Here is a 13712-nt window from a genome sequence, read left to right as displayed (position 1 = left end):
AGTACTGGGGAGGGCAATGAGGGGGAGAAGGGGGGGGGGGGGGGGGTGGAGGGGGGGAGTCATAATGAAGACAAGTGCATGATGAAATGACATTTATAGAGCTTTGAAAGTGAGAGAGATGTAGAAAAAAAAAAAGAGAGAGCGAGAGGGTGGGTGAGAGAGTTTGACATTTATGCCGACACCTGACGGATCTTGACAGGATCAGAAGGGCTCGGATAGGGCTGAATTCCTCACTTAATTGCTTAGGTATGGATTGGATGCAGGTTCCAAAACGTGGTTGAAAAAAATACTATTATTAGCATCTTATTTTTTCAAAAGTTATTTGCGAGAAACTGCACCGCTCAGGTGTGGGTTTGGGTGCAAAAACATTCAAGTGCTGTGTCAGGAGAAAAACTTTTACACCCAAATCAATTGAGATTCCCATAGGAGGATGAATGAGAGAGGACCAGAGGAATGAGAAAGTAGGAGGTAGGCAGTTTCTATTGGGAGTTAAGATGTTATAATTGAGAATAGGTGTGAGGTGGGGTGAGGGGGGGGGTCTTGGAGGTAGGCAGGAAAGACAGTGAGCTCCTTGTTGAGTGAAACACTTTCACCCTGCGACCCCATTGCATCGACCAAAAGTGCAGATGATGAAATATCATCAGTTTGTTGTCATTGGTTGCCTAGCCAGTCAAATTCCTGTATTCTCAGCAAAACACCTGCCTCATATATGTGTTTAAGAAAGACATCTGCATTTCTAGCTGCTGTAGCAAAAATCTCTTATCACTGGTTTTCACTGTTTCGCAGCCCCAAAATGTTATTAGAATAAAGCATGCACAGGTGATGAGATAGTGCGCAAGACGTTTTCTTCTTTGAGGTCCATTTGGACTTTTTTCCTTTCCACCTTTCATTAAGGTATTGTAGGTATGCATGAGCTTTTTATCTTTTATTCCAAGATGAATGGATTTTTTAATTTCCATTTAGTTTTTTAGGCTTACTCCTAGCCTTTATTGGGCTTAGCAAATATTTCAGTTTGGAATTTTTGATGGGTTTCGGTGGTTCTGAATTAGTAGGAAAAAAGTTTTGGAGTGAACAGAAAACAACCTTGATGTACTTGAACACTATATGATTATGATTATTATTATTATTATTTAACTATGTGTGTTCTCAGAAGTAAAAAACTTAAAGGATAGGTTCACAAGTTTTCAATTCTTAAATCATTAGTCAGAAATGATGAATATTGAAAGGTTTTTCTCGATGTAATCATCCCTCCTGTTCATACTTACTGTTAGAAGATCCCTTCATAAGGCACTTACAATGTAAGTGATGGGAGCCAAAATCTACAAGCCGCCTCCTGTACAAAAATGTATTTAAAAGTTTATCTGAAGCTAATATGAAGCCTCAGCCGTCCAAATCAGTCAAATCAAGTAGATCTTTCAACGTTAGTCGTTAATCGTTTTACTGCAGCTCAACAGGGAAACACTGTCCGAGGAAACACATCAAGGGAATTTGATGCTAAAAAGACTGTAAATGTGGCAGATATCCACTTGATATGACTAACTCAGACTGCTGAAGCCTCATATAAGCTTCAGATCAACTTTTAAGTGCATTTTTGCATAAAATGACTGTGTGGACACAGTGGATTTTAGCCCCCATCACTTACATTGAAAGCACATTTGAAGGGGATCTTTTAATGGCCAGTATGAACAGGAGGAATGATTACAGCGAGGAAAACCTGACTGTTGTTTTAAGACACACTTGAAAAATTGTCCTTTAAATGCGTAAATGAGTCTTAGCCAGTGGTGCACTATGAAAACCTCCACAGAGCTGTAGTTGCTAAATGGTGACATAATAGTTAATCTATCATAGTTAAAATTGCTGAAATGTTACTGTCCAGTACATCAGTACATTTAAATACCCATTTAACTCAGAAAACCCTACTATCATGTTTCAGCCTTATAGGAAAAACAAATGAAAGACAGCCTCAATGGCAAAATGCATTTCCTGGTAAAGGCTAGTGGAGCAGAGGCTTGCTTGAAAAGAGGCACCCTATTAAATACACCATCCATGATCCAAAAGTAAACAAGAGGCGCCCCACCACCTCTTAAAAACACTCCTGTCACTAGTAGACGTATTGATAGTACACACAGTAACACTAAACAACTTCTAAATGGAAGTTATTTTGTTGCTTTACAGGTAGATTTACATCAATTATGCTCACGCCTTAGTAAACACAGCGCTTAAGCAGTAATTTAACAGTAAAAAAATACTGAACGGGCCTTTACAATGGCAGCTACATGTCATTGCATAAGTTCCCTCTCTCTGAGGGTTTCGTTTGCAAATGATGACGGCCCGCTGACATGTCACTCCTCTATACTGTCCTGGTAATGCTGGGATAATTGAACTTGTTTACATATCCTCTGGGAAATCAGCAGAGCTTCAGAATACACCAGAGAAGAGAAGAAAAAGAGCAGCTCGTTGGAGTGCAGGACTGAAATTTTTATTTTTAGACGGTCTGCTTGTGTCATTCGTATGATCCATAAAAGATGCCTGCATGTGCGAAGGCATATGTGCCATTTTGCCGCGTTCACTCGTGTGTGCGTGCGTGCCTGTGTGTGTGCGTGCGACTGAGTGACGCACACAAGTGCATGTGTAACCTGAGATTCAGGTGGTGATGCAGGCGGGTGTGCAAATACGTGAGTAGAATTTGTTACCACGGCAACAGGCATTCAGTGAGTCGGTGCAATGGAATGGCTGGTGCAGTTCTATTAGCGAGAAGCAGTTTCCATAGCGACTCAGCATCGCAGCTGCCTATGCAAGAGTTTGTGTGTGAGTGTGTGTGTGTGTGTGTGTGTGTGTGTGTGTGTGTGTCTTTGTGTGCGTGCGTGCATGTGTGTGTGTGTGTGTGTGTGTGTGTGTCTGTATGAATACGGTGTGAATCCTGTGTGAATTTGAGTGTTCATTAGCCTACCTCACTGTGTATGACTTGCTTTGTAACATTTCATGTTTTTTCATCCTCGCTATCATGTTTTTCTTTTTTTTTGTTGTTGTTGGTGTGAACCTCACATCCATGTCTTTACCCCCCCCCCCCCCCCCTCTTCAGTTCTCTCACGCTGTCCTATTTTCATCCCCTTCCTCTCTCTGTCTTACCCCCCTTTATCTCTCTTTCTCTCCTCCTATCTCTCGGTCTCCCCCATCTCTGAGTGCTGAAGCTCATCAGGGTAAACAGATGCTGTGGCTGTTATTTATGTTTCCACTTGGTCTGGCTTTCATACAAATTATCCACAGGCCCTGCACAGTGCAGACGCTCAGCCTAACTGGGCTTCACTGGCAGCTCTCTCAGCCTTATCCATGCTCAGACACTCAGACCATACCACAGACGCTACGAGAGGGGGGTTTTGGTAAGGCGGGGGGTGGGGGGGCACACAGGCTGACAGAGTGAACCATAGCAACACACTGATGGGCACAAAGACACCAATAACAGAGAGGGCATCAGAACTGGCTGCACCATTTGCTCCACACATGGAGGGGAATAACAGTTTGGGAAGGTACCATCACTGCACAGGACAGGGGAAAACTGACATCACAGAATAAAATATAGAGGATAAACCCAGTGGGGCAGACATGAAATACTTGCTGCCAACTTGAAGGCAGTCTACTGAAAATGTTTCATACTTAGTATCTTCATCTTCTTTTTTCTAGTGAATCACTGACTGTAGGAGGATAGAAAATGCTGCATATGGATCTTTGTACTTAGGGGACTGCTGCAGTTACACATAGCCAGAGCTGTCAGATTAAAGTGGTAGACTACCTGTTGCCTGTGGAGTCTTAAGCTGAACAGGAACTGACATTGTGGTAAAGAATTAAAAAAAAAAAAAAAAAAGAATGAACATGAAAATAACGGACGCCATTATTTGTCTGTGTTATGCAGATATTCGGGATCGTCGTAAGAAGCCAGTGATGCTGTTCATCCACGGCGGCTCCTACATGGAGGGCTCAGGAAACATGTTTGATGGCAGCGTCCTTGCCGCATATGGAAATGTCATTGTGGTCACCATGAACTATCGGCTCGGCGTGCTTGGTAAGTGCCACGTTTTCAGGCAGTGGATGAGCCTGATGTAAATGTTTACAGACATTATTAAACATGTCACCTTGTGCCAGAGATCTGAAATGTCCAAACACGTTTTTACAGTTGCATTCTAACAAAATATTGTATGTGTTTTAGAAATGAAAGCTCAATTTTGAAGGCATTATGACTTGTGTCCCCTTCAAATCATAAATCACTCACAGTTGTAAACAAAATGTCCATGAACGGGAAAGCTCCTGCAGTCCAAGTAGGTCTTATATTTGTCTCACTCCAAGCTAACATCATAAGGCATACGAAGGTCAGTTTACGTCTGTTATGGCATATACTGTAAAAATTTGAGTTGTTGACACAAAGCACCCACTCATCGATTTCAAGTGTTGACATGCTGGTGTTTCAGGACATGTAAGCAACATCAGTATGCACAAACAGGTAAGAAAAGGTTTCTTTTCTTGTCTACAGCATATGATGTGGTAATACCCTTCTCAACACAGTAAAAAAAAACATTTTGTGCCAATCAGTGCTATGAAAGCACATATGCACACTAGAGTTCTGTGCAGTTCTAAAACTGGGCCGTTTCCCAATAGTGATCAATCTTAAAAGTGTTTTCTACGAGTGTTTCTATGAATGTTCTTAAATTTTTACACACATTTCCCAAAGCAGAAGCCGTCAAGAGCTTTTTAACATGGACTGACCGTGGTGCTGAAGACAATTCTGAATAGACTTTAAAGTAACATCAAGGACATTTTTTTTTACGATTCATGTCACTGGGTAGAAGTTCATTTAAGAAAGTAAACTTTGATCGATTCGGTTGTAGCTCAAGGCAGACGTTACATATTAAAACTAAAATCAAGCAGAGACTGTTCCTATAAGTTTGATGAATATGCCATCTTTGTGAATGTTATTCTACATTCAGTGTACTTTATGTAAGTATGTTGGGAACACACGCAACAAATAAAAAGAAAACTGGAAACTGAAAACACAACATCATAATCATCAGCCAGAAGAGATTCATATGTTAATGGAAAAGAGGGAGAGGAGGATGACTGTGTTCCACAATGTGTGCACTAATTCAGTTTTATTTATTTATTTTTTTTCTGATTTAAACATCATTAGTCATTTTATATCTAATATCACTTAACAGGGTGGGTAGGAGGCGCTTGTTCATCTACAATCATTTTAAGTGGCGTCTTAACTTGAAATGTCAACTTCTTGAATACATCTGTACATGTTCAAGCTAAAGCCTGATCCATAGTGATGGGGAAAACAAAGCTTCCTGAAGCACTGAATCAATATGAAGCAATTGCACTGACAATGGTTCACTGTTTTGAAGCATTTGATAGAGTCAAAATGGAGATATCTGCTGGGCAACTATTGATATTGCACTTGTGTGGCTGAATTAGATCTGAGTTAGTCAGAATTTAAGTGGTCTTATTGTTTTCTATATTGTTATTTTGTTCAATAAAGTCTATATTATTAAAGCTGATCACTTTTCTCTTCTCAGAGTCTACAGCTCTGTTTTTAGATATCGGAGCGGTTTGAGAAGCACACCCCATATCCAAAACCAGTCCGACACCTCTCCAATACGAGTGTGACATAATGAGGCCTTGTTTGGGCTGGTCACATGATTTTTGGCGTGGTGAAGCAAGGCATGGAAACACTTTGAAAGGTTGATGCTTTTTCGAATAGTCTCTTTTGAGCATAACATCACTACTGATCTGAAATATGCAAACGGACAACAACACATGGAAAAACATTAGCAACAACCTTAGCAACCAAGGCTACGGAAGGGACAACCGTTTATGGACATGCACGACGATCTGACGTCAGCTTGTCTGCAAGGTTGTAAAAAGTGTCACAAACGGAGCGTTCAGAGCAGGGAGTATTTCTACATATGTCAAACACAAGTTTTGGAACTTTGACCATGTTTAGCATAGATATCCGACATCATAACAATATTTAAACAACAGAAAATCACAAAAAACATAATATGGCCCCTTTAAGTTATGATGTTTTAGGGAAACCACATATAAGGTTAAGAAGATTCGTAAGAGCACCTTAGATGCTTTTGGGCTCTTTTGGTGTCTTTAAGACTTGATCTAGCCTAAAATATCTGGAACTGCTAAACCTAGGACCCAAACCCAATATCAACCAAATTTCTCATTACATTACATTTGAAAATAATCAAATCCAAACCCACCCTGAAGCTTTACGCAACAAAAAACAACCTGAACCACAGTATTGGGGAAGTTTCAGGAACTCTTAACGTACAGCTTTTTTTTTTTTAACAGACTTTTACTTCTCTGCGACCTTGAAGCATGTGCATGTACAATAACAGCCTTTGTACCCTTGAACAGTTATGAAATGTTTTCTCACAGTCTTGTAATTGTACACAATGAGGTCTAGTTAATCCTCAGATATCATTTGTGCTATTAGAGTTGCTCAGACTTCACCACTTAAACCTTTAACTGTTGACTGAATGTTATTTCTGTGTAGCAGGGATTTCATAAAAAAAAAAAAGCCCAAACAAGTGTATTTACTGTGTTCACCTCGCCTGAAAATTACATTTTATGAATTAATTAATTGTTGTATTAATGTGCACTTCTGCAGAGAAAACAGCCAGTATCTGAATCTACTTCAGAGACGCCGTCGACCACTTAGTGCCTTTGGTGTACATTCAGCCATTGAAAACAGAATTGAAATGTGTGTCTGCTGCTTTCAGTGTATTTTTGGATTAAGGGGTATTCTATTTGTCCATTCTGTTGGAGCTTTGCAGTGCTTGCATGGCCTGTGAGTGTGGGCTGCCTTTTGTGTGTGTGTGTGTGTGTGTATGTGTGTGTGTGTGTGTGTGTACACCCAGCCCTTGTGCTGCTGGAAATCAGTGGACTCGAGTATTTACATTTGCCGTCATCTTTTGGAGGTGTTTGCACACTGACTATCTGTGTCAGTCATTGCGGTTGCCAGGTTGGGTAATCAGATCTTGTTTATTGCATCACGCCTGTTTCAACATATCAGAATAATGATAAACAGAGAAATGGGAGTAGTTTAGGATGCCGTCCAAGAGTTGCAGTGAGTATTAACAGAGGGTAACATGATCTAGGCCGTTATTGACAGTGCCAGTGGAGAGGCACGGGAACAAGGACAAACTGGGAGTTCGTGAAACGAGGACCTGGACCCGCGGCTTCATCCTGCTCCATTTCAGCTCGTTATGTGGTCTTTTTTACAGCTGTCAGACAAAATCGTAATCATTAACAAGTCGAGCATGAGATTCAGCTCACAATTTGAAAATCAAGTTAGCTGAAAGTTATATTTAATTACACGCTGATCCAAACGCTTCTTCGGAAGCGTCTTTGTTTGCTTCCTTCACCGACACGTCGACCTTGATTCCAAACCGTAACCCTGGCCCGGTTTACTTACCAAATTGTTGCTGTGATTCACGTTTGAAATGTCTGAAGTGCACTCATGCATTGTACAGTATGTTTAGTTCGCTGAAACCTACACACGCAATCATTAAAACACATACGAAATACACACACATAGAGATGGAGAGCGATCCTGCTGAATGATTATGAGGGATGACGCAGTGTCCTGGATTCCTTTAACATTGTTGGAAATTTTGGTATGTGGGCGAATATGTGCTCTCTCTCTCTCTCTCACTCTCTCTCTCACACTCTCTCACTCTCAGATGTGCTTTAAATGGGTTACTGTACTAAGGCGATTATCCTTATGTGTGTGTGTGTGTGTGAGTGTGTTTGTATGTTTGTGTAGCATCAGCATGCATGTTTGCCTGTGCGCACACCAATTTCTCCCTGTGCATGTGACAGTGTGTAAGTGTGTGTGTGTGTGTGCTATTTGGTTGCGTGCCGTGCGTAAAATATATATATGAATAATGCACCATCCCTCTGAATTTTTAATAGCGCTCCTCTCTGACACTGTGAATTTGAGCCAAAGTGAGAAACACAAGCATACCGTATTTTAATAGTTTTATGTCCTAATCTTTAGTATTATCCTGTACTTACACACACACAGAAGCTTACTCATGCCAACCTCATTTCATACAATGCCTGCGCCTTTAAGAGAGTGATAGGGAGTCAGGAATGAGGGAAGAAGAGAGAGCAGGGAATAGAGACAGATGAGCGAGGGAGAATCATAGAGAGACAGTGAGGGAAAAGGAAACAGAAGGGGGGAGATGGGAACAGTCTAAAAATAAACCGTCAGAAATGCTTTTTTAAAATCTGCAGTGATGCAAAGTATTCATTCAAATAAATGCTCCTGCAGTGTTACCACAGCACACTTGCATTTCGGTTTGCGTCTTATGTTTAGACTCCTGTGTGACACATACGCGTCATTTTTCCAGCAAATGTTACACTGTCTGGAATTTTCATATTAATTTATGATGCGCCCTGTCGTTGTGGAATAAAATGGGTGAATGAGAAGAAAATGTCTGCTGCACACAGCCTGGTTCAGAGGTTCGGTGACAGTTGAGATTTCAGATTGCTGCTCGGCTCACCTTCTCCTACCTTCCTCCTGCTCCAGGCCCAGAGAGCCTTCTAATTTGTGTTGCATAGCCATCTGTTCTGACTAATTAACTAATTAACTAATTAATGAACTCTGGGGAAAGGCCCACCATCGTGGGCTCAGAGAGTGAGAACATTTTTCACCTCAGGAAGAGAGATGAAACGCTTCTTCTGGAAACGCTTCTTTGCACGTTCTACCCAATTTCAGCTCCTTACTTGTGCAGAGCAACTTAGAGCATTCAGTAGTAAATATCACCACATTTAATAGCCACAGATTTTACTCTGAATAAAAGGAGTTATGAATTTAACATTTATTTTGTGATTATCCTGCCAATATGTACTTTTCATATTTACATTTGCACTGGATGATCCTTTTTAATGAACATTACTCAGTTACTCACAACGTTTGTCTCAGGGAGATAGAAATAGGGTTTCAAAACAAACTAATTTTGCTCTTAATATTCTGAAAACAAAGCGGGTTTTGTACATGCTGCCACCATAAAAAAATCTATTTGATTTATGTTCTACAGATTACATTTTTAAACTGTAAATACAACACTCATATTTCCAGGTTAAAAAAAGTTTAAATGGTGTATGTGTTAGTATACAGCTGCCTCTTTACACATCCAGCAGACACTGAGCAACATTAGCATTCATTTGAATTGGCATTCATTCAACAAGTGTTGAAGGTCCCAGGCATGCGCCCATGCAAACTGTTGTTCTTATGAAAAAGGTTAAATGAGCAGACAATAAAAATAAAAAAAACATTGTTGCTGCATTGATTTTTCACTGCCAACAAGATCACAAAACAGAATTCCGGTCAGCTGTCCAATGTCCTGCTGCCACCTATTGACCTTTTTTGGTATTGCAACAAATTAACAAGTCCATGAAGACTGAATAAAAGTCCATCGAAACTTAAAATAAACCAACAGCAAAATTGAATGGAATACATTTATCTTCTTTAGAACTACATAAAACATAAACAGAAATGTGATATTTATATGCGTCACACTAGCATTAGCATTAGCATTCACAACCCTGAGCACATTTTAAAGTTGTTATTGGCTGACCTGTTAACAAGTCATTGCTTATTTACGCAGACATGGACCATCATAAGCATTCATTTTTAATTGTGTTTATGGTCACCTGACAAATGCAAGTCTAACATCTAGTCTCGTTTTAGCTCTGTTTTGGTCTCCACCAACTACTCGAGGAAATATCTGTCTCTTAACTACTAAATGCTTGTGTCGTTCAGTGCTGAGCAGTAAGACTGAACCTAAACAGTGAGGTTGCGGAGCTGTAAAAACCAAAGCAGTGAGCTTAGAGATGCTAAAATGCTTCATAGAGCTGCACAGTTGAGTGATAATTCTCTCGGGGCTCATCGCTATGAGTGGCCTCTTTCACAGTACACTTTGTTATTTCATCCGTTGTTAATATAGAATTATTGAGAGTAGCTTTAAGATTGAAGCCTTGTTTAGTCGCCTATATTTGTTGTATGAGTGTTAAAACTCGAGCACATGTAGTTGAACCCTTTTTGTAGCAGATGGTAGCGGAGCTTACTGGGATAAGAATATACTGTAGTTACAGAGATATGTCTAATACCACAAAATTTCATATGGCATTGTTTAAATGAGTAGAAACATATTGATAATCTTGACATAGAATATCTCAAGCTATCAGATATGCCACTTATATTGCAAAATAAGTTTTGTTGAAGGAAGTGATTATTTTCTGGTTATCTTCAACAGTTTTGTAGTAAACCTTAAAATATAACTGTAATTCATGCTCTTCATAATACTTAATAATTTATTTTAAACCCTGTAACTACCATATTTTCTTGTAATTTGTCCATACTCTGTTCTATAATATTGATTCTACTACTATTACTACACATAATAATTATTTTTTATATATATTTTAAAGCACTAACTTGCCAGCTTGTTGCAGTCTGTTCAGTTGGTTTGCCTATCAAGTACAGGTTGATCAACAAAAATTGTGTATCCAAAAATGTTGTGCTCACGTACCCCGTTTGCAACACACAAGTAAACATAATTTTACACATTACTCAATAAATATAATTTTACAAGCCCATTCACATGAAAATATTTTTGGCATAAGTCATGTCAAACAGTGTCAGTGCATCCACAAATACCACTTAGCTCAGTGAACCTTAGGGATCAGTTCAAATTATGTTGCCCATTGCTCTCAAAAACATCCCTTTAAATGTGACATAAACAGTATTTTTAGCCGGCGCAGATTTTGCTGTCAATTAATTTCAGCCTGCTGCCTTCTCACAACTCAGCTGTTCCTAAATACAAATGAAACACACCTCCCACTCCCTGCACAGAGCCACAATCTTCCCACTCTGCAGGCAATCGTGAGTACTTCTTTCCCTCATTTTGCCTATAGTGCACTGACTGTGATGATAGCTCAAATCATTTTGCTTTAGTGTCATTCTGATTGTGGCTAGGTTCACATGCAAATCAAGAATTTAGACCTACACATTGAATTTGAAGAATAGAAATGATTTGTTCCATTCGCAGAAAGAGCTACAGTGTGTTTGATACTTCATCTGCCATCTGGGCCTCATTGCATGTGTGATTGTGATAATCTAATGAAGGAGTGTGATGATGACATTATTGTTTCTAAGAGCAGGTGCTTCCCTCATATAGGCAAAGCTCACATAGAGCATTAATGATTTATAGGTACATTGACCATAACTGACATCAATCTGCCTCCCAGGCTGACAGCCAGATGCACAGCTGGACCAATCAAACACAGGGAAGATAATCAACGCAGCTAATCATACTTGATGCTCAACATCTTACACATCACAAAGTGAAGTGTCAAAATCAAACTCAGATTTTCAAGGTCTCCAGTGTAATTTAAACATCTGCCTTCCACACCACTACATGCTGCTAAGAGACTCTCAATTTATTTTAAAGCATCTGTTTACAGGTGCATTTGTATATTATAGCATGTACGTATATAACATTAGATGGAAGGTCCTTGTTTTTAATGTCTAATTAGGTGATTTCTTAGTTGATGACTTTGATTTGCAAGGGCATTATTTGGTATCCTTTACTGTTGACATGACAGTGATTTTCCAACTTACCATTTCTATGTAACAACAGGGTTGACTAAAGGTAATCAGATAATCTACTCAAATGCCATGCTATCATTCCTTAATATGACTCACCAATAACCTCTAGTGTCACCAGTAAGTAGGGACTGCTAGTATAAAATCCACATTATAATAATTAATACTACTAATGTGCTATAATAAATGTACAATTACATAATACTTATCAAGAGTTATGGCACATTAACTATCACATGAAGAGTTGAGTGGATATGTGTAACAGCAAATAAGATTAATGAGTATATATATCATGACTTAAAACAGCTTTGTGTCTGTGCCATTAAGGTCATGATTAAAAGTTCTGTCTGCAAACAAGGCTCCGGATTAATGTTTTGAATTTATTTGAGACAATCAGTTTTTTTTTTATTCTGTCTGGCAGCGGTTTTGATCAATGATCAGTTGTTTCTGAAATGGAACTTTCTTGAGAAGCTTTGAAACGTCTCTGTGCCAGTGTGACGTTTGAAGCATTGCTTTTCAAATTCGCATGACAGCTTTGTTTTATTGCACAGCTTGGTACCATTTGAACGGACCTTTGAGAGTAAAAATTGAGTGAGATAAGTAAGGTAATAAATACAATGACATTGGAAGCCTATGGGCGGTGTACTGAAATCACATTAGTTCAGCAGGAGGAAGCCCGATTACAATATAATTTCATTTCTGGGTATACTTGACATACAGAGTGATATATAATTGAAATGGACCTGCCAGCAGGTCTTCAGATTGAACTTCCAGTGCCAACAAAGAGATTTAACAGATTTCATGTAAAAGATTTTGATAATCCAAAAAGAATGTTCAAGAGGTGAAGTACAGCAGATCTTTGAATCAAAGAATGGAAATAATCATAAGACATGTTTAAACTGTGGGGGAAAAAAAGAAAATTCAGCCTTCAGGGGGTTCTACACTCTCACTCAAATATTAAATAGGAAAATATAATCATTAAAAATCACCCTATTTTTCAAGCAGACCTTTTAAAAACTTAAAATTAGATGTTATCAATATTTTTTTCCATACAGTAGAGATAAAGGTAATGTTTATTTTGTCTTGTCATATTTATCCACAGTTACATTCACACAGTTGATAATCCCCAAGGTTGCCACAATACAGAGTGATCAAATCTACTTTATTCTAATCATCAAAACAGATTCTGTAGTCTTCAGTGAGCAGGAGACATTCACCATCTGCTAACATTTTTTTTCTCTACTCTCTCTACTTTTTCTTGATTAATTTAGTGACTCATATATACAGAAACATTGCTTTGTTTCCTCTCTTCAATCACTTTTTCTGTGTATACTGTATAAAAAAGGAAATATCTCCCCTCTGATCTTTGACATCTCTCATCATTGTCTGTGTGACATCACAGTGAAATTATATAATCTGTCCTTCAATGTATTCCTTTCACCTCTCACGTCATTTAGGATCTGACAGTAGCTTTGGGTAATATTTAGTTTAATACCTGTCTTATGTCTCTGGATTTTATTTTATTTTTTTATCCCTTTCTCTCCCCGCCACACTTCCCTCCCTCTCCTCTTGTTATTTCTTCTGTGTTCACAGAAATATGTTCAGTGACCCACTGCAGTCATTCTGTTCAAAAAATATGACTCTGCAGATGCATGTTCCCGTCCCAGTAGTCAGATGACTGACCGCACTTCAGCTCTGAATCGTGAATTTGTGAATGGTGCAGATGGTCAATAACAGAAGATGTGCTGAATAAAGCTCACTTGATGGTATTCACATACACTGAATATACTCACAAAATACTGAACATCCTCTTGATGTGGAGCTGCAGCCATTTTTTTTTAGATAATATACCTCTCTTCTCAAAACAAAAAAAATTTGATACATGTCTGTTACACTATACTAATATATTTTCCTGTTGTAGATGCAATATAAAATCAATAAGAGATAATGGCTTTTACTATGACTCATATCATCAGTGTACATTAGAGGAACAACTTAGTGCTCCTACTATTTTTTGCATTTGTTGTTAGGG

General features: G+C 38.9%; 1 protein-coding gene across 1 annotated transcript in view; it reads left to right on the top strand.

Annotated features, from left to right (window-relative positions):
- The window catches only part of nlgn2b (neuroligin 2b), a 148236-nt gene that overhangs the window by 98949 nt on the left and 35575 nt on the right, over positions 1 to 13712 (top strand). The window contains exon 6 of the mRNA XM_067607619.1: positions 3911 to 4060. Coding sequence (XP_067463720.1) covers positions 3911 to 4060 — 150 coding nt within the window. The remainder of the gene's footprint in view (positions 1 to 3910; positions 4061 to 13712) is intronic.

The sequence above is a fragment of the Thunnus thynnus genome, chromosome 13 (assembly GCF_963924715.1).
Source record: "Thunnus thynnus chromosome 13, fThuThy2.1, whole genome shotgun sequence".
In the NCBI taxonomy this organism is placed as follows: domain Eukaryota; kingdom Metazoa; phylum Chordata; class Actinopteri; order Scombriformes; family Scombridae; genus Thunnus; species Thunnus thynnus.
The sequence above is the reverse complement of the archived record's forward strand: the minus strand, read 5'-3'. Positions and strand labels throughout refer to the sequence as shown.